The sequence below is a fragment of the Anser cygnoides genome, chromosome 16 (assembly GCF_040182565.1).
Source record: "Anser cygnoides isolate HZ-2024a breed goose chromosome 16, Taihu_goose_T2T_genome, whole genome shotgun sequence".
NCBI lineage: Eukaryota > Metazoa > Chordata > Aves > Anseriformes > Anatidae > Anser > Anser cygnoides.
The window spans coordinates 3,040,712-3,065,706 of NC_089888.1; the positions used below are offsets into that span (position 1 = coordinate 3,040,712).

Consider the following 24,995-nt stretch of genomic DNA (forward strand, 5'->3'; position numbering starts at 1 on the left):
CCCGTGAAGATAAGACACACATGGATCACACTCCAACTCAATTTAATAAGCTTCATAATGAACTTGGACAGAAAATGGTTTGAAATAAGTTGAGCAACACTCATCTACTAGTCAAGGAATTTTTAAGTAATGCTTTTAAGCTTATATTCAAGCATACAAAGCATAAATTTTACAAATTAAAAACAATAAAATCACCCTAGAATAATGTAATGGCTTCCCCTATATGTACAAGGAGTGGAAAGGAGACGGAATTATTTCCAGGTAATTTCACAGATTTTTAATGCTACATAAGTGCTCTCCACATTCATTTCAATTTTTCTTTTAATGCAGGTGGAAGGAGCAGAAGTGTTTCAGTGAAATCATCTTAAGACTGAGAGAGGTACTTCACCTGGTTTCAAGCTCTGTATGTTTGCCTCTTCAAAAGTCTTGAGAGGAAATGCTTTACTTAAAATTCTGCTGTTAAGTTTCTGCGCAACAGCCTCTGGTTTTCCAGCTAGATAAAATTAAACGGTTCAGTAAGTATTTCTCAGAAAGTACTGCCAGTACTTCATCTTCATGGAAACCCATTATCCACAACCTTTTACAAATCACTCCATTGTACAACAGAAGCAACCAGAGTTTAGCTTAGATTTGACAGGCAGAAAAGAAACATGGTAACAGCCAAGAGACAGTCATTAGGGAGGCGATAGGTTTTGGAGAAGGAGTGAGATTCGTAGCCTAATCAAAACACACTTGATATAAAGTCTTTTTGCAGAGGCATATAAGACAAAATATTTTACAACCCAACTTTGTTATGTTCATAGCATTAATGAAAAAAATCTTGCTTTCTTTCAACAAAGGAAAGGCTGGGGGAAGAATGAGTGTAGTGTGCCACAATTAATTACCAGATTTGTTTGCCACCTTCGTGTTTGGAACAAATCTTCATACAAAAGTTAATCTCGTATTCTCAGTTCCAAATTAAGTGAAACAAAATATGTATTTTTACACTAAAGCAAACTGATCAAAGTGGCATTTAATAGTATTTGTTAAAGTGGTTATCTAACAAAAATGGGTTAACAAAATCCCATTCATTAGTAGTCACCAAATAAGACATTTCTCATGCATATGACAAAAGTTCATTCGTGTACTGACAGAGGTCTGTTTACTGTGTACAATATTTCCATAAATTATAATATGTTTCACAGCCCCTACCATTCAAGAATATTTCAAACAGATTATATATTATATTTGTATATGCAAACTATTTTATATACACTAATATAAAGATCCTTAGAAGTACCATTATGACTACCTTTATGCTTTCTCTAAAATGCATAGCTTTCGAATATTTTCTTGCAGTTACCAAAAACTTTACAGATTAAAGCTGCTTATCAATGTGGCATGTTCATAAAAACAAAGTGAAATAGTTCTATACTAATTTTATATTAAACTCCTTAAAAAACATGTTTATTTTTAATGGAAAAAAAACAAGCTAGTGAAAATTCAAGTAATCTATGCTCAATCTCTGCCCAAATACTATATGAAATTAATGTAGCGTTCTAGAAGTACAGTGAACTTCTCAACCAGGACGTAATACTGCATTTCTCATGGAGAAAAATGCTAGTCATGCCACAAAAACGCACCACTTTCCACTTCATCCGGGAGAAGCTTTAGATGACATTTAGTAGACGAGTGTCAGAATGGAGGAAAAGCTGATCAGTTATACGTCAAGAAATTAGAGCTATTCCAGTTTTGTTTCTGCAGTTTGTTATTAAACAATGTTACATTAACCATACAGTTTCTCACAAACTAAAAGTTATACATGGTTTTCAGACATCAACCGACTGGAAAAAGCCAAAAAAAAAAAAAAGAGAGAGAGAGAATACAATTGTTAAAATTTTGGTGTTAGAATAACCAGTCTGGGTGAAGGAAAGCCAGACTGCTGTTGTAGTTGGGGGGTAACTGATAGCTTGTTTGTTATGTGTCAATTTCAAGACCTCCATGCCACAAATGCCTTAAAAGTGCAGAACAAAACTATCATTAATAAATGGGAACAAATCATTTTGTTATATCCATCATCTAGCTTAACCTTGGTGCTCTGCATCTCTAATAGCTGCTTAACAAACAACGGTTTCCCCCCACAAAATATAGCTACACAAGTAAACAGTGTTCACAGTAATGCAATCAGTAACAGGTTTTGTTAGTTTCCATAAATCAGGTGTATCTGCAAAGCTTTATACAGTTTAATGCATAAGTATTCCAGTAAAATTAAGTGAAAACTAAGTTTCATTCTACAGGGTAATACCTACGATACTAGACTAGATTATGTACAGTATGGGACTGGTATGACAACTGCCAGTGTTTCGTGATGTTAAGCTACTTCACCCATCAGGTCGGTCTTTGTTCAGCAATTCTTTAATAACTTGATATACGGACCTAAAAATCTAGAGATCAATTTGGCAAGATTAGTGCTTTCTACCACCGGTTGTGTACCAGTGAACAGTGCTGTAAAATTAAGTCGACCTGAACATCCCATACCCAGAAGATTACAATTTGTTGACTTGAAAGTCTGGACTTCACATGTAAAACGTTAAAACTATAATCCTAACTGGAGTGAGGACAGTCAGTAAACAAAGTAATACAGGTGAAGATGAACTGCATCTCTTCAGAAAGGTACGGAAGAATGGAGAAAATGGAAACTTCGGTCTTTAAAGACAGCCCTGCTCCGCTCAAGGCATAAAAATAGCCCAAGTAGCTGTAAAACTACGATTCTTATTCAGCAAGCATAAAGGCAGATCCTGCACAAGATGATACATCAGAGGCCTCAATGAGCATCTCTCCCCCCACGTCATTTCCTAGCACAAGTACATCTTTTAGCTTACAAAAATCCAGTGGCTGTCAAAGCTTCAGTAGCCTGCTGGAATCACTGCAGTGCCTACAGCTGCAAATTCAACACAGCGGGGGAAAGGTCCCTGTCAGAAAAACTCTCAAACACCTCTGTGGGCCATTTTGGTCATTCGTGAAAATTAAGAAAGAACTTACTTCCAACAATACTCCTCGTGAAAAAGATGGGTCACTGATCCATTATGAACATAGCTCTCACCATATAAAGCACCAAAAATTCAGAAACAAGGAAAAAAAAGTCCTTAAATTAAGATTTACAAGTTTGTACACTATTTCCTAGGCAAAAGGTTGACCTTACTGCAAAGTTTATAGATGAAAACTTGACCAGTTACTTTTAAGGGGAATGTATATCTGACTATAACTTAAAGGTAGAAAATATTCACTGTTCTATATACATATTTCAAACAGGAGACAGTTAAACGTAACTGAATAGTTGCCAATAACTCCATATTAACTCACTGGCCACTAAACTAGGCATCAGTAGCCAATTGGAAAGTTTGAGTTTTGTACTTTTAAAAATGCTATTTTTCCTGTCTTCTTTAATTGTTTTTTAAAAATGTATTATAGTGCATAGCCTAAGTCAGACTTTCAGAGATACAGCGCCTTTCAATGCAGTTTTTGCAGCATTTAAAAGGGACTTTTCTCCCTTCAAATTAGATGTTCATTGAAAAATCTGAATTGAGTGCTGTACTGTAGTAAAAATATTTCAGTCACAGACTGATATAAATGTATACTGTGCAGTACTATGATCGTTTGATGTCCATCTGCACACATTTTACTTGGGTTCTTCAATCGTCCCCTTGCTGAGGTCTGTCATTTTGGGATATTTCACTTTCTTCTGGTCTAGCTCATTCTGAGCCCACAGTAGTAGTTTCAGTAATTTTGCCAACTTGGGTGTTGATTCACGATTTTCATAGTCTAGAACAGCTTGATTAACCTCACTCCAAACCTGGAAAAGAAATACTGGAGTTTAGCGGTAGTTTTCCTACGATTAACACTGGTAACGTCACACAGACATGGATAACGTCACACACAGCTTGTTGGTCCCTCAGAACGTGGCCACGACAAAGCTCCATATGCTAAAAGCCTGGAGAAAACAAGGGAGAGAGCCAAATAGTTGATTACGGTAACATCAGTTTTGTGAATCCTGCTTAAGAAATACTTCTGTTCTTTTGAATACCGCTACATACATTTTTCTAAACACTTCAAAAATATTTGGACATGATTTTTAGCAGAAACAAATAAAAGATATCAACTTCCTTTTGAGAAAGTACTACCTTCTGTCGCTGCATCATGTTAAGCAAGTCTCCAAACGGTGATTCTTCAGGATTATCGAAGGCGAGCAAAGCCAACGTACGCTCCATTTCTGTCAGGCATTCCCGGCTCTCCTCGCCCTGCTCTGCTAATTGGGTCTGAGCAAATTCTAGAGCTGCTTCTGTCTCACGCTGCCGAATCAGTTCAATCAAATGCTGTTGCTACATACAAAAAAAAAAAAAAGGCACAGGCATATTAGCTAAACAAATAAACTTCTTCAGTATTTCAAGACCATAATCTTCAGTTATTAGCATGTAATTTGAGACAAATGCTAATGCGTAATTTGACAGTTTAAAGTCAATTCTAAATGTGTTAAACAACTGACTTGTTAACGAAATCTACTGAAAAAAGTGACCTGATGCTTTCAAGTTACATGTTTTGGAAACATATGTTACTAAAGGAACTACAAGAAATCCAGATTAGTGATAATTCTGAGGTTGGCAGATCACAGACCATTCTTGCTGTTAGATATTTTCATGTTACTAATTAATTGTATATGATAGTTACTGCACCATGCCACAAAATTTCCCACTGCTACAAAATGGTTCCAAGAACAATCAGTTGAAACTGCACCCACATTCAGTCACAAACCCTTTAACATAGTCATGAAAGTCAAACTACTTTTTCCAGTCCTTCAGCAACCTGTAGAACAAAAATAAAGTTTGCCACCTGTCCTTACCTGCAAATGAAAGTAAAGGTATCTGTTCGTATCTAACAATTCTGGATGGAGGCTGTTTATTAATGCAATGGCTTCTTGAATCTGTCCTTTCAATATCATTTCTCGAATTTTTATTCTTTCATCGAGAGTCTCTAAATCAACACTGGGTTCAATTCCAGACTCCATTCGAAATTTCTCTGCCGCTTCCTTAAAGCCCTCTGAAACAGAAACATTTTACACATAAAGTCAGTTTCATCAAGCAACTTAAATCACAAAAATACATGAGCAATACTGAAATCTTTCCATTTAAGCTGGTGTTGTTTTTTTTTTTTAAATAGGAATTCTGAACTTCTGAAAAATTATTTATGTAAGTATCTAATCCAACACGCATCTAGCAGTACACGCCTAGTTCATTCTTAACTCAAGTGCCCTCATTCTCTAAGGATGTGTGCCAGATGTATTCCGATACTTCTTAACTTTAAAGCTTTAACAGAGCAGTGTAATTATTCCAAAATGGGCTCACATTTTCAAAATTTGGGTGGTTTTGCTTCTCCCTCTATCCCATTCACTTTTATACAGTTTTACTAAGAATAAACAGGAAAATAAGATTAATTTTGCTTTTCTAAAAAAATGTAGTGTTAGTATGAGAAAAAGTTGTAACATCTATTCTAAACCTTAAGTTATGCTTTCATACACACAGAAGTGATTTAGCATACGTTACTAGGCCACTAAGATGCTCTTCCCTCATCCCAGAAACTCCAGCCATGCACCAACGTAAACAGGGGTGTAGATCAGATATAAATGCCTCCACCCTGGTATAGCTTACTCCGATGGTATGCATCATAATTGCTAGGGACAACCTCCAAGAGTTTTTGATTGCTTTACGAATAAAGTGAGGCTATGGTGCTGAAGGGCTTAATATTTTTGGTCTCAATTATTTTGAGAACAGTGCTCTTTCAGAGTCTTTCTAGACAGTTAAAGTTTGCTTCTGATAGGTGTTCTGTGTAGCTTTAAGAGTGCTATTTAACAGCAGCAACATGTCTTGAGTTCTGTTTTAATTGCACAAAAAAAGCTATCATACAAAAGCAGGTCATTTTTCTTAACAGAATTCCAAAAAATATTTTTTTTTTTATCTTTCAGCACGAGAATTAAGGTTAGCAAGTGTAATTTCTATTGCATGATATCTGCTAAGTCTCTGATTTAGTATAATTGAGTCAATGTCCACTTAAGTAAATACAAGAGCAGCTGTACGCTGCTAAGAGAAGCCAACAGCAGTCACCGAAACTTTAAAATCCTTAACTTCACTCTATGTAGTAACATATTCTAACCAATATAATCTGTCCTGATAAAATAAACAGCATGCACTTAAGAGCCTCCCAGCATTACTACTCATTGTTACCTGTCACAAGGTAGTTCATGATAAGGCGGTTCATGTCTGCTCTCTGAATATGCAAGTTATTAAGCTTTTCCATCCATTCATCTTTCGTAATTTCATCAGGTTTTTCTGCATAACTCATCCTGAACTCTTACTATAAAGAAGAAAAAAAGCATTTCATTTAGCACAATTCAATTAAAAGCAAGTTTAATGTATACAAAGAGTGCTACTACTATCTTTTTATCTTTCTTATGAGGTCTTTTAAATTAACAATCCCAAAGACATCCTTTTATCTCAAACCACTTTTACATTTTTCTCCTCCATTTTCCTGCACTTTGACAGCTGCTAGTCAGTTTCTAAGGCTGCTTTCATCCATCATCAGAACACAAAATTTTAATACCATCTTCTTGCGCTTACTCTTAATTCCAGTCCAAACAAATCTTGTATAAAAGTTATACAGGACACATAGTGCCATGATGTAGCACTAATAAACCACGGTTTATCCAGAAAATTTCTAACAAACCTCGGAAGAAAAACTTGTGTAAACAACATTTGCTCTCAAGTTTTCAACAGAACTTGGACTAGATAGATAGGTATATTATACAGCTACGAAACAGCACAAGGTAATTTATCCAACGTACAGCAGAAAAGCTTATACCAGCTAAGCGTGGCTGTTCCCAAAACTACCCTGTCAATGCCAATAAATTATCTCCGAGCGTTTTTCTCAACTACACGTTTTCCAGACTTGGAATCAAAGCGCTTTTCTAAAACGCAAGCCGGCGTTTAACCACCTCTACTTTCCAGCCACTACGACAGGGGCGGCGAAAGGGGGAGGAGAAGGCGGCGACAACAACAGCAACAGGCACCCGATGGCTCCCGGGCAGCCAGGAGCGGCAGGGCGCGCTCCCACCGCGGCTCCTTCCCCACACGTTCCCCTGCTCCCAAACCGCCTCCACAGCCCCAACGCCCCCCGGGCAGCGGCAGGCGGCACCCAAAGGCCCCCGGAGCGGCACAGCACCCCCCGGGCCCGCTCTCCCTAACCACACGGCGAGAGAACGCGACTCCGCGATCCCCCCACAGCCCCAGCCCCAGCCCCGTCCCCTCAGGATCCCCCGGCCTCCCCCCGGGGACCCCCGGCCTCTCCCTTCCCTCACCCCACACCCGCCCCGGGCCCGCCGAGACGCTGCCCCCCGCGGCCCGGCCCTCCCGGGGCCCGGCCCACCGAAGCTCCCGGCCTCGCCGGCCCCAAGCCCGGCGCCTCCCCCTCGCCCACCCCCGGCCGCCCGCCGAGCTTCGGGGCCCGGGGGAAGGAGCGGAGCCGCCGCCGCCGCCATCTTACCGCGCGCCGCGCTCCGGCACCACCGCGGGCCCCGCCGCCGCCTCCGCCAGGCCGCGCCGCGCGCAGGGCTCTCTCGCGAGAACTCGCTGTCTCTCTCGCGAGATCTCCCCCTCTCTCCCCCAATCAGCGCCCAGAGAGGTGCGAGAAAACGCAACCAGCGAGACGCCCGGCGGGGCGGTAGGACCATAGAGATGAGCCGAGGTGGGGCGGCTCGGTACCATAGAGAGGGAGGGCGAGTCCGCCAGGGTTACCATAGAGGCGGGGCGGCTGAGCCCGGCCACAAGATGGCCGCCGGCCGCCTGAGGCAGCCTGGGGGGCGCCGAGGCGAGCCCGCCGTGAGCGTGGTGCAGGCGGTGGGGCCAGGCCTCGTCTGCTCCCTGCCTGCCCTCAGCAGGCTCCATGCTGCCTGCACCTGCTGCTGTGCCACTCCTGTTCCCCTCAGACGTTTAAATTCATGTCACGTTGCAGCCCCCTGTGGGACAGGAACACCGAGCTGTAGCCTACAGGCTCTGGCAGAGGTGGCAACATCAAATCATTAAAAAGTCACTGATCGTGTCCCTGGTCTGGTGCAGTGCAAGCACGCTGTGCTGAGTGAGGGTGGAACTGCTACGCAGACACAGCGGGCATCACACCAGCAGCCTTTCCAGCACGGTTATTCTTGAGCTGTGGCTGGCGCTGGCACATGCTAGCCATTTCAGTCTTGACTGCTGCCCAATTGGCCCTACCAATCTTCCAGGATAATTCAGATGGAAATGGGTCTTGTATAGGTCACAGCCTGGCATATTAACATAAAGTTCCACCAATTTCCAGTTAATGTTGCAATGCCGGGTTGTGAGCTGCAGTAGCTGAGGGCTCTGATTTACAATCTCTGTCAAAGTTTGTATTGGCTGCTCGGGAGAATTAATAAACTCACTGCAGCTAGATCCAAAAGGGTTTGGGAATCAAGTCACTCCATAGGAAAGAAAATAAGACACTACAAGTTATATATTTAAATAGAGAACGGGAATTAAGAGGTATAACTTTTGAGTGTGAAATACTACAAGTGAAACATCTTGGGAAAATGTAATTTCACTTTTACAGAGTGAGAATAAGGCTATAATTATTCATTTTTCACTCTTGTTGCTGTAACTCTGCTATAAAACATAGCTTCCAAAACACATCCATTACAATTGACCCTACATTGAAATTGAGAATCTCTACAGTTTAATCAATAATTGCTTATTTTAACTTATTTCTCAAAAAAAACCCTCAGTGTTTATAAACAACACAAATTTTGGGAAAGCAAACTTCAAATAGGAAGTACTACATGCTAATAGTTGTTAGTCATATGACAAAGGAAGCTACAGCATAGTAAATACTGCTATTGATTGGAGAGGGCTTTTCTTTGGGCATCAATCTAAAAATACTCTCAATTAATTTGACTCAGAAGGAAAGACAAACCTTCAGACTCTATTTCGTGTACTTCTGAACCCTGTAAAATCTCTTATTTAGATTCACTGAGTCTTGTCAGCTCCTCCCCAAAAGGTGGAGTTTCTCAGGAGATTCTCATTAAGAGGGAGAGAGAATAGGAAGGTGCCCCTACTTGGAAGGGTTTCCTGAGCTTGCTGTAGAGGGAAACTCCCCAAGCAGAGAGGAGACAGTGTGTAACTGTTATCACAGCTGCTATTTACAGGTAAAGAACAAAGAATAGCTTATAATTGCTTTCTAAAAAGTAGGATGGTATATTGAATGAGCAAATTAAAAAATGTGTGAGCTGATTTTTGGCAGCACACTTGATTGTGCAGTGCTCACCACTGTTTTTTCATAGGTTAGGGTATCTGACCAACTGCAGCAGAGCTTTGTAACCTATTTGCAGAATATCATGACTAGATGTATTCTCTTTTATTTTTCTATGTTTTCCCATGCTTTTTATGGTAACGTCAAACCTGGTTAGGGATTGAACATTTGTTTGAGAGAAAAAGACTTACAATCACTGCGACAAGGAAATACTGAGTGTTGCTGTTGAAGCATTTTCTTACTGAGCTTGAAAACCAAGTGCCTTTCTAAAGCATCAGTTGTTTTTGTGTGGTTAAATAATACTGAATGCTATTATTTGTAGTGAAACTTTTTTTTTCTTTCCTTCTAAGGCAGCATTAGCCTGTTGTGGTAAAATTTTATCAATAACTTATGAAGCTATTATTCAATTATCTTGATGCAGGCCATTTATCCCTGCTGATGTTTTAGGTGTGATGAAAACTCCCCGTGTCGGGGGGGGGTTGAGCAGTACCCTAGGTAACACATATTTTATGCTAGTTCTTTCCTTATACATATCTGCCAGATTACCTTCTGTTTTTCTTTATTTTAAACTTGTATCTCCCTGAATAAATGTTTAATCATCCCATGTATAATGCCTGCTGCAGCTTTTAGTGAAGAGAAGCACTTAGGTTCACAGTGCTCATATTCTGGAATACTTAAAAGACTTAGAAATACATAATCCTGTATGGCTTGCATGACTTTTCTTTAAGCCTTACAAAAGTAGAAGGGAATAGGAAGATAGAAACAATTGTTGCCCTGCAACAATTCAGGACAAAAGCTCTCTACATCATTTTCCCCTTTTCCTAGCACTAAAGCCTAACATCTGTTAAAAACATCGCTTATTCCACAAACATGGAACCAAATAATTATTTTATTACTTAGGGAAAACCTTTCGCAATGCTTTTGTGCCTTCAAAGCTCGATTACAACGCGTAGACGCAAACTATCTTGCTTTCTAGAAATATTTCCATGGCTATCATATGTCACTGTCCTAAAAGAATCTTATAGTAATGAGGCCAATAATAATGTAGAATGTTGGTCTTTGGGGAAAGACTACAAAATTGAGAATAAAAGAAACTTGGGTATCTGCTAAACTAATTCAGTGCATTTTATAGGACTTTTATGTGATTTATAATTTGATAAACTTCTTCTCAGAGAGGTATTTTGGAGGCAGATATTTGGAGTTAAGTGGAGTAAACAATAAGTCAAAATCACTAATTCATGAAGTCACTAAAATCCCTGTAAAAAGACACATTGGGGGAGCAAGTTTACCCAGAATTGGGGAGAGTGGGGGGAGGACAGGCTCTAAGTTTCTGTCCCTTGGTAAGGGAGGGGATTGCTTTCATTGTGAATATGATTAACACGTGGTAAAGCGCTTCTCTCTTCATCTAGTCTTTATGAAACATGATGCATCAGGAGCCTTGAAGAATCAAGCACTGAGAGGATAAACTGCTTTGATACCTGTTGTATCTATATTGGCTGATGTGCTGGACTCTGGGAACACAGGCCTTTTTGCGCACATAAAAAAAGGTAAAGCTGGAGCACAGCCAATGAATATAGTCTCTTCTGATTTAGTGATAAATTATCTGTTAAAAAGCAGAGATGGAGTAGGGATGAGAACTTGCTTGTTTACTTTTATCCCTAGACTTTGCGTGGGCTAACTCTGTCTCAAGTTTTTACCTGGCTGTAGAAACTGACTCCCCAGAACACTCACTGAAGAAGAACTGAGAACGGGTGAGCATAAAGTAAGTATCATCTTTTAGGACTTTTAAACACTGAAAAAGGTTACTGTCTTTGTGAAGGGAAAGGCTGGAGAGAGTAAAAGTGACATCCCTGTGCTTTTTTCCACCATATGAACCCAAATGTGGGGAGACATCATCTTCATGTTGCACAGGTGCCTTAGTGCCTGTTCAAAATAATAGTTTTATGGTAGTGCCTAAACAGTCTTTTGTGAGACAACATAAATACAGCACATAGGTTTCTTTCTTTTTTAAATGGAAAATGACAATTAGGGAAACTCAAGGGATGAACAAATACAGGTCTATTAGCTGAAGAAGAAAGTCTCGGTGCATTGAGTGCGTAATAGTAGAAAAGATTTTGGAAAGCAGTGGAAAAAAGTTTTAAGGAGAGTAGTGCTGAGGGTTTTGTAGACATCTTAGTATAAGCTTTTCCGGTACTTAAGAAGGAGAGATAGATAAGGTGCTTATTAGACCATTTTAGAAGCTGATTGATAGTCATTAATTTTCTGCTAGGATTTCTCAGTGGTGTTTTCAGTTCAAACCACTTAGGAGATATGATCATGTTATGTAAGGGGATGCCTAAACCAAGACAAAACTTGAATTCTACAGATCATGAAAAAAGCTGTTTGTGTGTTGCCAGGACAATGCAGATTCAAACCAGGAACCCAGGAGTAAATTTCCTAAATTAAGGGAAAATAGGCTTTAATACAGGAAAAGATTGGGGAAGGGAAAGGAATGAAGCAGAGAGTTGAGGTGCTGAGGATACCACTGAAGCAAAGGAGACACAGGTGTTTAGTCAGGAAAGATAGATACTCTGCTATGGTCTTGGTTAAAAGGCAGTCTTTAACACAAAGATTTTTTTTTTGTGGGTTAAAAGTGTGACGTACATTAGTTAGTATTCACTGAGTGTGCAGGCAAAATGATTATTACATTAAGATGGTATAAGCCTCTTACCACATGTGTTTAAGAAGATTTTAATACTCGTTTCACTGCTGAATTCCCTGTTGCAGGTATCCCCTGTTCACTGTTGGTGTGCAATTTCTTGTTTTGCATGTTCCCTTTTCCTTGGTGTGTCCTTGTTTCGAGCACCCCTGGATGCTAAAGTTAACCATTAATAATACCGTTAGCTTTTCCGAGGGCATAAGTCACAGTGGAGCTTGATCTACTAAATCAAAAGGTATTTCTCTCTGTGCCTTTCATTTATTGTGGCTCTGTAATTGCTGAACAAAAATTAAACTGCTTGCTTTTAATGATGGCGTCTTATACTTTTGTACAGGAATCTGTTTCTTTTACCTCTTGGTGCTCCTGCGTAAAGTAAGTATTAATACTGCCCTGTTTTACAGGTGCAGGAGAAGCTGACTATACTGTCAGGAAAAAAAGCCAATAGTAGCTTATCCATCATCATTCTGAGCTTTTACTCCCAGAAGTCTCATATTGGCTCTAGAATGTAGACTTAAATAAAATGTAAATGAATCATTCACTAGAAAACTAATTTCATAGAATTAATGCAAAGTATGTATTTTCCTGTTTTCTCATCTTTCCATTTCGTAATTCATCTTGGTAAATGCTGCACCTGTCTGCAATACAGCTGAAGCTAAGGTTACCAACCCATGAGGAAAAATGTGCAGGACTGAGCTAAGAGCCAAACCTCACACCTCCATTTTATCTCAAAGGCTCTTCAGAAGTGATGTCTATGTTGCAAGCTTTTGCATGGCCTCATGAGTGCTCCTCTAAATCTTGGCACCCCTCAGGCATCTTATAGATATTTCTGGTTGCTCATATCACAGATGCTGACAGTAGGAACAAAAACATAAAGTGGAGCTAATGCACTGTAAGTGTTTGTAGTAGTTTGTCTCCTGGAGAGTTTTTGAGAAGCCTACTCATTTTAAAAGGAGTGTTTATTGGGAAGCCTCTGTGTGGTGGATGAGGTAATGCAGAGCGCTTCCATGGCACTTGAGGTGTGGAACCTAATGTGGAGTATATCTGTATGGAACTTCGGACCCAAGAGTAGGCGTTACTGTAGCAGTTGCTATTAAAGTTTCTAAAACAGATAGAATATGGGGGAGAAGGAAAAAAAAAAATTGGAATAAGCATAGGTGGGGAGCATAGCTGATGGTAGCAGTTGGGTCTACAAGCCGCAAACCTCTGTCGCACAAATTCTGTCACAGAGCTGACCTTGCACTGCAAGTCACTGTAAGCAAGAGTATTTAGTGTGATTTTGCTCTGGCGCTCAGGGCCTCATGAACAGGGCACAAAACCGCCATTCCCGTGAGGTAAGACACCCGCTATTTCTGATGAGAACAAGCAGCAGCCATGTTCACCCCACAATGCTTTTCTGCTGAGGAGAATGGGGCGCCTCACGCTGCCCCCGGGTGTCCTGGAGCTGAGGGGCCGGGAAATTTGTGGGGCAGGAGCTGTGTGAAGCTGAGGGGCCGGGAAATTTGTGGGGCAGGGGCTGTGTGGAGCCGAGGGCCCGATGAAGGCGTGAGGAAAGAAGCGGCAGCTCCCGCAGCGGGCCCTGCGCTTTTCCCGCGCAGCGCCTCGCCGTGAGGCGGAGCCGGCGAGAGCCCGAGTCCTCCGGGAGCCGTGCGCAAAGCGAGGCGCCGTGGGCGCTCTAGGCGGCGGTTGGCCGCCATGTCGGTGTCTATGGTAGCGGGGGAGGAGCGGCCCCCGCCCAGCGCTCCGGAGCGGTTGCGAGGAGGAAATGGCGGCGCGGCGCGGCTGAGCCCCTCGGCGGCGGCGGCGGCGGCGAGACCCCCGTCCCCTCCCCGCGGTGAGTGAGGGCAGCCAGCCGCAGAAAGCACCGGGACGGGAGAAGAAAAGGAGTGGAGGAGCCGCGGGGGAAGGGGGGGCTGGGCGCCTCCTCGGGCCTCGTCGCCTTGTGGGGCTCGGTTAGAAAATGGAGGCGGGCGGGCGGGGAGGGCCGGGCCGGGTCGGGCTGGGCTGAGAGGGGGGCCCGGCGGGGCTCCGCGGCCTCTTCGCAGGGCACCGCCGGGCTCGGGCACGCCGTGAGCATGGCCAGCTTCCACAGGAGGTCGGCGACTGCGTGGTGGGGAAGCCAAAAAACCGCCGCAGCCGCCCCGTAACGCTCCCGTCGGGCCGGGGCGCAGAGGACGGCCTTGGCCGGGCGGAGCGGGCTGGAAGGGGGGCAGCCCCGCCGGGGGGACGGGACGGGACAGGAGAGGAGAGGACGGTTGTGAGCTGAGGCGATCCGACGTCACACCCAAGCTGACGCCAGCAAGCTTCTCCGTGACGCCACGACCGATCCAACCGCCGGCCCGTTCTCTTTCGGCGTGTCCCGAGGTGCGGGGGGGGGGACGGTACCGGGGGGGCTCCAGGAACGCGAAACCGGCCCGGGGCCGGCCCGCTGGCTGGGACCGTAACGGCCTGCCCGCGGTGCTGCTGTGCTCCAGGTGACAGAGGCGTGCTCCCCATCGGTGAGTTACACAAAAAAAGTAGAGTTTGGTCACGCTCTGGCGACTAGCTCGTTTTGGGGCAGAGAAGGGGTTGGATCTTTCGCTGGTGCTAATCGTCTCCCGGCTTAAATATTCAATAAATTCGCTGTCAATAACTGTATTTCCTCCACCCCTCCATACCCCGCACTAATGTACTTAAATACTGTCTCTTGGAGGTGATGGTGTTTTAGAGCTGCTTATTTGGCTTGCGCACAAAGCTAATCTTTGATTGTGACCAAATTTTGCTTTATATAATTACGTAGTTTTCATTTTATTCCCTCCAAGTGATAGCTTTATTGGGCGGGATAGCTATACTGGGCTGTATATAGCAGGTGAAGAAGATCCTTAACTTTCCATTTTTATCTTGGAAAGGACATTACAATCTTTATGTTACAAAGTGTTTATGTATCACACTCTTCATGCTGTATGTTAAGTAATTAAAAACAGTGTAACATTGTTTTTTTTGTTTGTTTTGGATGGGCTCTCACGAATCCCTTTTTCTAGGAACTTCAGGGAAGCAAAAATGCAAATTCCTTATATTTAATATAAAAGATCTAAAAGGATGTGTATCCCAATTTTCTTTCCTGGATAATCTATTTAAGACTGCAGAAGTAGCTGTTTTCAATACTTAATCATCATAGCCTTATTTAAACAAGTTCTTTGGCAGCTGATATTCAACTACCTTTTGCTTAGTTTTGTGAGAACTCTTTGTTTGTTTGTTTTAAATCTATTTTACACAGGGTTTTTATTGTAAGGGGTAACTTGACTTGGTATAGCTTCAACTGCATCTTGTTATAACTTCTGCAAACAAAATTTACTAGCTGTTTAAGCAGTTGAATTGCTGGTCAATGAAAAATGGCAATGTGTAGTTACTGTACAAGTGTAGCATACACTGTGTTAATTGTAATAGATATTTTGGGTTGTGCTCCACTTTTATATATGCCAGCCGCTTGTTATCGTTCTTTGACATTTGGAACTTTCTATAGGAATAAATATAGAAGTGTGCTCAAAATAGCTGTTCAGAGTTAGGCCTTAAAAATTTTCCCTTGACAGTTCCAGAAACATATTGCACATAAAGGCTTTTTAGTGCACTTTGGTGGAAGAATAAAGGCTCACGTTAGCCTTCGGCCTACTTTGAGACCACGTGACTCCAGTGACTTGCAAATCAAGTAACTGTTGATTTCAAGACTAGAGTTTAAATATTTTTTCCATATTTCCTGTTTTTCTTTTTAAAGGGACGCTTACGTTCTGTTGGTATGCAGATGAGCTTTTTGTTCTGCTGCAAATTTATGTACACTGAAGTAATTACGGATTTTTAAAACTGTTGATGTATAAAGTACATACAATTCAAAGAATGCTTCAGAGGGTGCTTTTCATGATCTGAGTTTTTTTATTTTAAATTAAAACAAAAAAGCTAAAAAAAAAAAAAAAACTCCCAAAAGCAATGGTAATAGAACCGTATGAGCCCAAAATAGTAAATGAGATTGAATAAGTTTTCCAGTGTGTGATGGACTCAACAAAAGATAATCTTTGTTCTGTTTAATCCTACTTCACTGCTGAGATTTTCTGGAAATAATTATATTATTTGATTTCAGTTTATATCTTTATAGATGTAACTTAACTGTGGGGTTTTTAATTCTGTGCAGCTTGAAACTTCAGTCGGAAACACTCAGCGGAGAGAGGAAGGGGAAGGATTACAGGGATTAAGTTAAAAGATTATGAAATTTAAGTGATAGAAATGGAAGAAGACAGGGCTGTACTCAGCGAGAGTAAGATTAGATGGTTTCTAGTTGACGGAAGTAATAATTTGTCTGCACTGGCTTTAATCTCTGGTGCACTTTTTCTGCCTAGTGTCTCCTGTAGCGCTCAACTAGTAGGACCATGGCAGAAAGTTTAAGGACAAGATTTTAATATAAGTAAGTTTTACCCAGTTTATGCGAGAACTGGTTGCTTTTTTGTGTGCACTCAAGCCCATTCCTTAGGACGATAATTAGTCCACTGTCAATTACTCTTTAAAGGTTATATTGCTATTATTTTTATCTAATACAGTTTCTGAAATAAATGAGTGCTCCACAGGTTTTACCGGGGATAGTGTCAACAGCATTGTTAGACTTTGAGGCTAAAAAATATCTTAAAAATTCCAGTTAGGGAGTTAAGACGCAAATATTAAATGTGTATTATGTGTGTTCTCATAGTAAACCCTAACCAAAATGGGGGAGAACTGTCTAGTGTATTTATCATAACATAATCAGTATGCTGTAATTACTGTGTTTCACTGAATTATGAAGGAGAAATTCATTTCTGTTTTGCTTCATATAATGAAGCCTTTTTGATGGAATAAGGATGAAATTGATAACTGGTTTCAGAAATTATATTTTAGCTCACTTGTTAAAAATTAAGAGTTTTAAAAAGTGTAAAAAATGCAAGATTTTTCATCAACAGCTGTGCTCACAGGGTCAGAAATTGTAATCTTGCAGTTGTTCTGAGTCTATTTCTGTCCACTCAGTTCTGCTGACAACAATAATTAGACATGCCAGACGATACAGATAGTTTAAATTGTAATACTAATATTTTTTTTTACATGTAATGTTTTAGGATGTGTAACTAGTTTGTGTTGTAACAATTCCAACTTGACAAAAAGCCTGCACAACTACTGGTTTGTGTAAAAACTCTTGAAGAAGAGGGGATTTTAAGTACGGTGTAAGTGTTCAAGCTGAAATTTGTCAGTTCTAGAATCACAATATTGTGCGTTTAAAAATAAACAAGCTACAGGATATTGAAGAGTTAAACCGTAAGGATCATAGACTTGGCCTGAACAAACTGCTGCTGTTCACTTAACAACCCGGCGTTCTTAAGTCACGATAAAGAACCGATTTCTTTGGCACTTCGCTGGATGAATGCCAGGTTGTGTGAATCACCTTCCCAGAGCTTTTCGGTTCCTTTGCAGTTGCTGAAAATAGTTTTCAGCGCAGCTGAAGAGGTCAAGTTTTGTAACAGAAATTGAACGTTAGGCAGATAAGCTATATGTATTTGTAAAAAAAAAAAAAAAAAAAAAAAAAAAAAAAAATTCTATTCGAGATGTTGGAAAAAGAATGGTAAAGATTATTGTATAGTGAAGTGAGTAATACCCAATTACAGTCAAAGTTTGTAATTGATATTTCTGTTGCCTAGTTTAGGACCATAGCTAATAAAAGTGGCTTGTACTGGGTGGGGCCTTTAGAAGGTTTCTTTTATGACAATTGTTAATTTTTTTCTTGGAATCTAAGCTTTTGACCACAAAAAGGTTCCTTCTCTGCACCCCCCCCCCCTTTTTTATGTAAAAGGGAAAAAAGAGCAAAGTTATCTACACTGCATGGGAATGTGCTTACAGTGGTTCTTAATCAGCAAAATTTGCCATTTCTGCTCATACTGCTCAGAGCCTGAAAGAAGAACCTGACCAAAAAATTCAATTGTATTTTATTTTATTTGGGTAAACTTTAATTGTTAGGTCAGATATGGGATTAGCTTTCACATAAGAATGTCAATTAAAGCTTCAGAGAGTATTGTAGGAGTAGTAAAAAAAACTGAAGTCTCACAGTAAGCCAATAAAGTCTCTGCCAAGTCTTTCAAACACCCAGGAAGCTCTGGGGTAAAAAATACCAGTGGTGCCTATACTTTTCTTTCCTCTGAAAATTAGTTCATGTATCATTAAATACAGAAATCCTAAACTAAACATGAATTTTGGTTATCAAGCGTGATTATGGGCTTTCAGTTTGGAAGATGCGGAGTGTGTGAAGTGCATGAAGTTCAGGTTTGGCTGTATTAAAGTTGGGTCAGTACCACGGCTGGTTCCAGATCTTTCCCCAGCTGTTAACAGAGCTGTGCTGGCAGAAGCTCTCATGTAAGCACGTAAGTTCGGATCCGTTTGCTAATGTAGCTCTGTTCATTCGGGGAGTCTGAGGCAACTTTCAGTCTTGCTTCTTCCCGAGATAAACTGCTCCTTTACGTGGAAGAAGCTGTACTGGTGTGTTGGTAGAGCTTTCGTGTTACGTGGGCAGCCACCCTGATAAAGCTGCACTGCACCAGGATGGTGCACACCTGCCGCTCCACCCTGTAAACAGAAAAAGTCCAGGTAAAAGTACAGTTTTGATGGTGTAATTACCTAGGTGAGAGAAGCTTATGGCAGCACTGCTCTGTTAATTGGGGACTGTACCCCTTAATGTCCCTGACTTGTACAATGTGACAGTGAAAGTCTGTAGTGTAGATATGAGCACAGTCTTTTCTTAAATAAAAATGTAATGTTTGCCAGGTAGACTCATGCTAAAGAACCTTGAATATTTCTGAGCAATTGCTGTTTAGCTGAATTCAGCTCTGGGAACTTCACTTTGATTGAAAGAAGCGTGTTTTTGCTACTTAATCAGAATAAAATAAATGTAATGCTTGGTGCTGTCCTCGTTCTGCCGCATTACCGAGTGGTCCATACCTTCTTTTTTCATCACCTTTTTCTGACTGTTCTCATCCTCTATGGTGCAATCTGATACAAGAATATTTTTGAAATATTTTCCTGGGGAAAATTATTTCCTAGACCAAGAGACATAAAAATAAACAAAAGTCTCTGTGTATTTTGTGTTGCACACACCGGGGAGCTACTTCATGCTTTTTGTTTTTTGCTTGGGGTAACTATTTTATACTGTGGGGTTCTCATTGTCTTTTCTGCCTAAGTCTTTCTGTGAATGAGAGTCCACTATGTGCGCGTGGTAATTGGATTCTGTGCGTACACATTAAACTCAACACTTCCAGGAGGTCCCACGTTCGCTGCACGTGTGCAGGGTTGGTGTCCTGCGTGTGCAGTTATCCCTCAGGTGAGGCAGTGGCCACGGCCTTCCTCTGAGGCTCATATAAGGTAAGTGAGTAGCCTAAAAGAAATCACAAAGGATGCTGGTGTGTAAACCTGTTTCAGACACGCGGTAGAGAGGGCTTGTATAATGAGTGACTGAAGACGTTTTAATTTGGAAAGGTTAATTTCTTGCTTACAAGAGCAAGGACCACGTGAATATATGTGGTTGTTTTTAAGGGAAGCTGTTTATTTGACTTCTCGTAACAAATCCGTGTTCTCAATTATTTTAAGAAGTAAGCTGCCGGATTGGTTTGGTTTGCTAGGGAATTTTTTTGTCAGTCTAGGATACTTCTTCAATACCTTTCCTAAGTGGAAAAAATGGTCTTGTGACATTTATAAATGTCTTCAGTCTCATTTTTCTTGAGAGAAAAACGTGGAAAAAAATAGAACACTTGTTACTGCATCTTTGGAAATTAAAAAAAAAAAAATAAAATGCAGTTAGTGTTTAAATTTTAAAGCACACCAGGTAACTGGTGTCAGCACTGCATACTGATAGTACTCGCTGTCTTGTAAATGTGCCCAGATCCTGGTGATGCTCTGTCCTGAGGTGGCTGTATAGCGTAACGTTTGTATTTGCCTGGATTGATTGCTGCTTCATGCAGTCTCTAGGAAGAGCTGACAATTCTTAAATTAGGATGGGGCATTTCTGAGGAACAGGGCTGTATCACTGAGTTATATGTTACTGAATTGGCATCATTGAAATTACAAAGCATGTTAACATGTTAGTTTTTTAATGGGAACTAATGTATTGACTCTGGAATAGGAAGAAGTTCACTGCCACTTTGAAGTTGTTAGTACTATGGCTTTATAAGGTGGTAGGTTTGTTATGGTCTTAGAACTAATTTAGGATTTAACTAGCCAGCAAGGCATTTACAGATAAGTGCTGCAGTTTTTGTAGCATTGTCTCTGCTTGGTTTTTATACCCTTAGGTCTAATAATAAGCAGCAAAACACTTAAATGTTATGCAAATTGTGTTTTTAATGTGATCCTTCAAACATAAAGTTTTTACTGGCATAAAATGTATTTACCAGGGATGTCTGGACTTTGACCTTGAACTGCGGTGTGTCTAGAGAAGTCAAATAGTAAATCAGTTGGGAGTGGGGGGTTGAGCTCACATCAGTTTCCCCACATCTGGACTTAAGCCTTATGACCACTGTTTTTCTCCCTCTGCCATCATTGTATCTCTTCTGTCACAACATTCTCATTTCACTTTGAAAGGTGATTTCCTTCTTTCAGAAGGGAAGATACTGTAAACAGAATCTGTAAGCGGTGGTTACATTTTATATGAAAATAAAAAGACCGTATAGCAGTTGAACTTCTGGAGAAAATTGGTGCACTGTACAATCCAAGCTTTCTTAGCGTGTATGTGACTTCTGTCAGGTTGTGCATGTTGTTGTACACCTGCAAACGTCAGAGACACTGTATCAGCCTTGAGATAGGCTTGGACCAAGCAGTTCCTCCTCAGAGGAGTGGGGACATGTCTCAGTTTCATGATCTGGTTTCTGTTGCTTCTCATCTAAGTAGTCTGCTCCTGCATCCTTTCTGAAAGAGCTGATGGAGGGGACTGCTGCAGCCTTGTTCCTACATGGCTTTTTCCAGTGCTAGTACAGAACCTGTTTCCTGCTGTTCTAAGGGTCAAAGGATTGTACCTTTTGCCCACGGTCTGAATGAAACTGCTTGTTCATGTACAAAGTAGGTTTTGCCCTACTGACTTCCTCTGAGCTGCTTTCGTGATGCTTGTTGATACAAGGGATTATTTCTGTTGCTGTGAAGTAGAAAGAGCAGTGGTTTCCCAGATGTCGTCTTTGACAAATGGGGATGCAAAAAACATTTTCTAATGGAATCAGTATTCCAACTAGGAGTAGCATCAACTAAGCCATACCGATTTTTTTTTTCCCACTTGCCTCCTAAATGTTGTCCTTAGTTGAGTTCTTAATCAAATTTTTCTCATGTGATGCTGACACACTCACTTAATAGGAATTTTTTCAGTGCTTAAAGGAGGCCTTGGCAAGATCTGTGCCTATTTTACAGGGAGCAGAATGAGCAAACAGCATCAACTGTGGCTGGAAGCACTGTTACATCATTCTGGGAAGGATGTTTTCTGTCCATTTCATAGCATCCTGCTGTTCCTTAGATATTTCAGAAGCCCAGTATTTTGCTCTTTGGTTCTAGCCAAATGCCTTGCATGTAGTGTGGTCTAATTCTGAAGAAACAGAGAAATATAACCAAAGGCCAGTTCCAAGTCATTCTAGTTGAAGCTGATGTTTAAAATCATGGCCCAGACTGGTTTTGTGTCAGGATGTGGAGTTGAAACTGGTCACCGATGAATGATACCTGTGTTTAATAGATTTTAATTAGCGTAAGAACTGTATTATGCTTTTAATTTCTTTGCAGGTGCAAGCACTCTCCTGTCTTCTTACTAACTTAGTTTTTGGAAAGCTGCTGAACCTTAAATTGATCCTTCTGATTGTGTGAGATTTCTGGCCTGTCTTTGGACCCTGGCCACTGAATATCCGTAATGTATCTGAAACATTAACTGAAGCTTAGGTCCTCTTACCAAAACAAAGACAAAATCCTCTTTCCTGTTAGAGTAGAAGGAAGCCCCCTTCGTTAGGTAACGGGGCTGACTGAATCAGCTCCTCCTGGAGGTACTAATGTCCGTCATGAGTCTTGAGTATGCAGTGAGTCTTAACTTCATTGCTTGTGTAGGGGTGTGTTGTGTTTGAGTTCTCTTAAAGTCAGATCTTTCTTTAAGGCAAGTAGGGAGATGAGAGACCTAGTAGGTGCCAGGTATTCCTCCTTTGGCTAAAGTATTCTTGCAAGGTGCTTGTGTAGCCTGTAAATTGTTAGGCACGAGAACTTGTGCAAGTCACAGCGTTTTGTCTGAGTATTGAAGAGCAGCACTCACATCCAAGAACATGGAATAAGGTGCAATAGATTTTGCCTTCTAACTGTAGCTATCATGAGGATTAGCAGTAATGAGAAGAAAAAAGATCACTATTCTCTCATAAAAAAAACTCAAAAAAAATCTAGTAAGTGGTAACTGAAGAATTTACACAATTTTGACATGGGTCTTTGCTTGTGCACAAGTCCTTGGATGAAGGAGAAATGAGGCTACTACTTCTGTTTGCTTTTAGTTCATGTTAAAGGTATTATTACTAAGCTGACTTTCAGTATCCTTTTTTAGAGTGAGGTCTTCCTAGTTAATTGACGTAGGAAGTTCATCATGCAATTAAATGATAAGTTCTGAAAAAGCCAGTATCTTCATGCAGTCTGTGGACCCACTGAATGCACTATTACCTCTTTAGAGCAAATGAAGTGGAGATACTGATTTGAATGTGTGGTTTGTTGAACGGACCTCCATCTAAAAATAGAAAGACAAAAAGATGGGGAAATGTAGCAGTTCTTCAAAAGCTTTGCTCTGTCATCATCAGATTAAGATGCTATATTGAGGCATCTTAAAAAGGGCTTAATTAAGTTAGCATTCAGCAGATCCAGGTATCTTCAAGTTGCCTGTCCTGCAATTATCCTGTATTGGCATACATCTGTAACTGGCACAGAAAGCCTCTTTTCCTTCCTCTTTTTGCTTTAGACTTCTAAAGTGCTGGGTTACAAAGATGGCAGTACATAGTGGTATGCGTTTGATGAGGTTTTGTCTAAAAGTGACAGTGATAATGTATGTACAGAAAAAGAAGAATGAGATTACAAGCTTTCCCTTTCTGTTTTTTCACTGTTGATTAATGAAGACGTTGGAGGATGGGTATCTTTTTAATGTGTATTGCATGTCTGTGAACAAGTGCTATTGCAGTGGCAGGATTCAGAATTTGGGAATATCTTTTCTGCCTCTTGTTAGATTGGCTGCTGATACTCCCTAGAATTTCTTCAAGCCCCATAGGCTGAATAACCCAACTTGGCAGTAGTGAAGCACTTTACCTGTAAAATAATGGGGGAGGAAAAACCTACATAAATATTTTCTTGGCTGAATATCCTTTTTTTGTTCCAGTTCTAGCGAAGTGACTTTTCTTTCACTGGAATGCTCACGTTACAGTTTGCAAGCTTAAAACTGGTCAGATTTTGAAAAGGGAGTCTTGGCTGGGGGACAGATAACGAAGTGCTGCTGGATAAGACGTGATGAGCTCTTGCTGAGTGCCTGACGGTGTGCACAGGTTGAGTGAGATGGGCTGAGCTGATGCAGCATGCTGCTTAAAGGGCTCTTGTTCTCCATGCCTGTTCTTGCGTGTCTTTGCACTAGTTGTGGTGGTCAGTTTTCATCCTTTTGGTTCTCTTTCAGTTAGTTTTCTGCTGAATTAATAAACCAAATCTATTGATGAAGAATTCAGGTAGATGTTTTGTGGTAAAGGAGGGTTGGGTGCACGTGACACACAACACCGAACTGTGAGCAGGGGAGAAGGCAGTAGGAAAGTAGCAGCCCACGTAATGTTGGGGCTGCGCTTGTTCTTCGTAGTCCATAAATGTGGATTTAATAGGCAGTGTGAATCCCTTGTTTGATGTGGACCTGATGTGTTATGTAAGCATTTAAATCTATAGACCTGGGATTTTTATTGGTGAAGTTTACTTGCCCAATGAAGGGGAAAGAACCTTTTTAAGAAATTGATTTGTTTTTCCAACTTCATAGTTGGCCTTAGAAACTTACATATTTTCACAATGGAGATCGCTTATCACAGAAGTTGCTAACCTAAGCAAAACCAGAGGATTTCTGAATAAGCAAGAGTATATATGTTTATTATTAACATCTTGTTGTACTGCACAATCATTTTTAGAGATTATGGTCTAAGATTTTTCCAAAGGTATATGGTAGCCTTTCTAAAGGAGATGTGGCAGAAAGGCAGGAGGGTGTTGATAGGAATTGTCTGTTTGGCGAAGTACAGCAATTTTCAGTTTCCAGCTAGAACTCAATTTCAGAAATGTGATTAATGTGCTGTATTAGGAGAAAGAAGACAGTAAGTTTATCATAAATGTTCAGTTCCTTCAAATCTAGGTAACCATTTTGTTGCTTCAGCTTACATTTGTCAGAATCTCAACTGCAACTCAATAGTTAACTAGAGAACAAACAAAAATCATACCAAATTTGGAAATAGTCAAATACCTGTTTCTTTTCCAAAGCTCCTGTATGTTGCAGTGAATGTTTTTTGCAAACGGTTTGTAGAACATTTACTTAGCAATGTCAGCTGGCTTGTTATGTTTAAAAGTGTAATTGTGAGTTAAGGCTTTGTGCTTTTGCTTTTATAAACTTTCTTTTTCAGCCTTTTTAAAGGCTTTTGTGTTTAGCCCATCTTTAAAATGCAATTCTGCAGGAGCTAAATAAGAAGTAATAAGTAAATAAGTGTAATCTGGACCAAATGGGGATACTAAATAATAGAGGAAAACAAGCATTTTAAAGCAAATATGGGGCTTCTGTAGTTTTAGTGTGTTAAGTGTAATAAATTTTATGCCTACCAAATTTGAAATAATTTTGAAATTGTAGTTCTATTAGGCTTTTTTCATCTAGGTAATAGAGGTAATAATAGGTAATAAAGGTAATAATAATAAGATAATGTCCCCA

General features: G+C 40.6%; 2 protein-coding genes across 8 annotated transcripts in view; one reads left to right on the plus strand and one right to left on the minus strand.

Annotated features, from left to right (window-relative positions):
- Nucleotides 1–25: 25 nt before the first annotated feature.
- Nucleotides 26–7,708, minus strand: GID8 (GID complex subunit 8 homolog). Of its 2 annotated transcripts, none has more exons than XM_048074765.2 (5): nt 7,570–7,708; nt 6,255–6,384; nt 4,877–5,073; nt 4,161–4,358; nt 26–3,832 (listed from the first exon to the last, which is right to left on the minus strand). In XM_048074765.2, exons 2-5 carry the CDS (start codon nt 6,370–6,372, stop codon nt 3,659–3,661), a joined length of 687 nt encoding a protein of 228 aa, XP_047930722.1. In that variant the 5' UTR covers nt 6,373–6,384; nt 7,570–7,708; the 3' UTR covers nt 26–3,658. The 2 variants fall into 2 exon arrangements, with proteins under 2 accessions (XP_047930722.1, XP_047930723.1); XM_048074766.2 differs by having other exon boundaries at nt 3,755–3,970.
- Nucleotides 7,663–24,995, plus strand: part of DIDO1 (death inducer-obliterator 1) — a 59,451-nt gene continuing 42,118 nt past the window's right edge. Inside the window, exons 1-4 of one of the 6 annotated variants that reach the window (XM_066978340.1) lie at nt 7,663–7,770; nt 10,755–10,892; nt 11,008–11,107; nt 12,378–12,415. Coding sequence is in view for 1 of the 6 variants with exons in the window: in XM_048074735.2 (XP_047930692.2) it covers nt 13,736–13,874 (139 nt within the window). In the remaining 5 variants the exon portion in view is untranslated. Of the gene's footprint in view, nt 7,771–9,089; nt 9,242–10,754; nt 10,893–11,007; nt 11,108–12,377; nt 12,416–13,711; nt 13,875–14,406; nt 14,539–24,995 lie in introns of those variants that run through there. The other 5 variants (XM_048074736.2, XM_048074735.2, XM_048074738.2 and 2 more) reach the window with 5 other exon arrangements.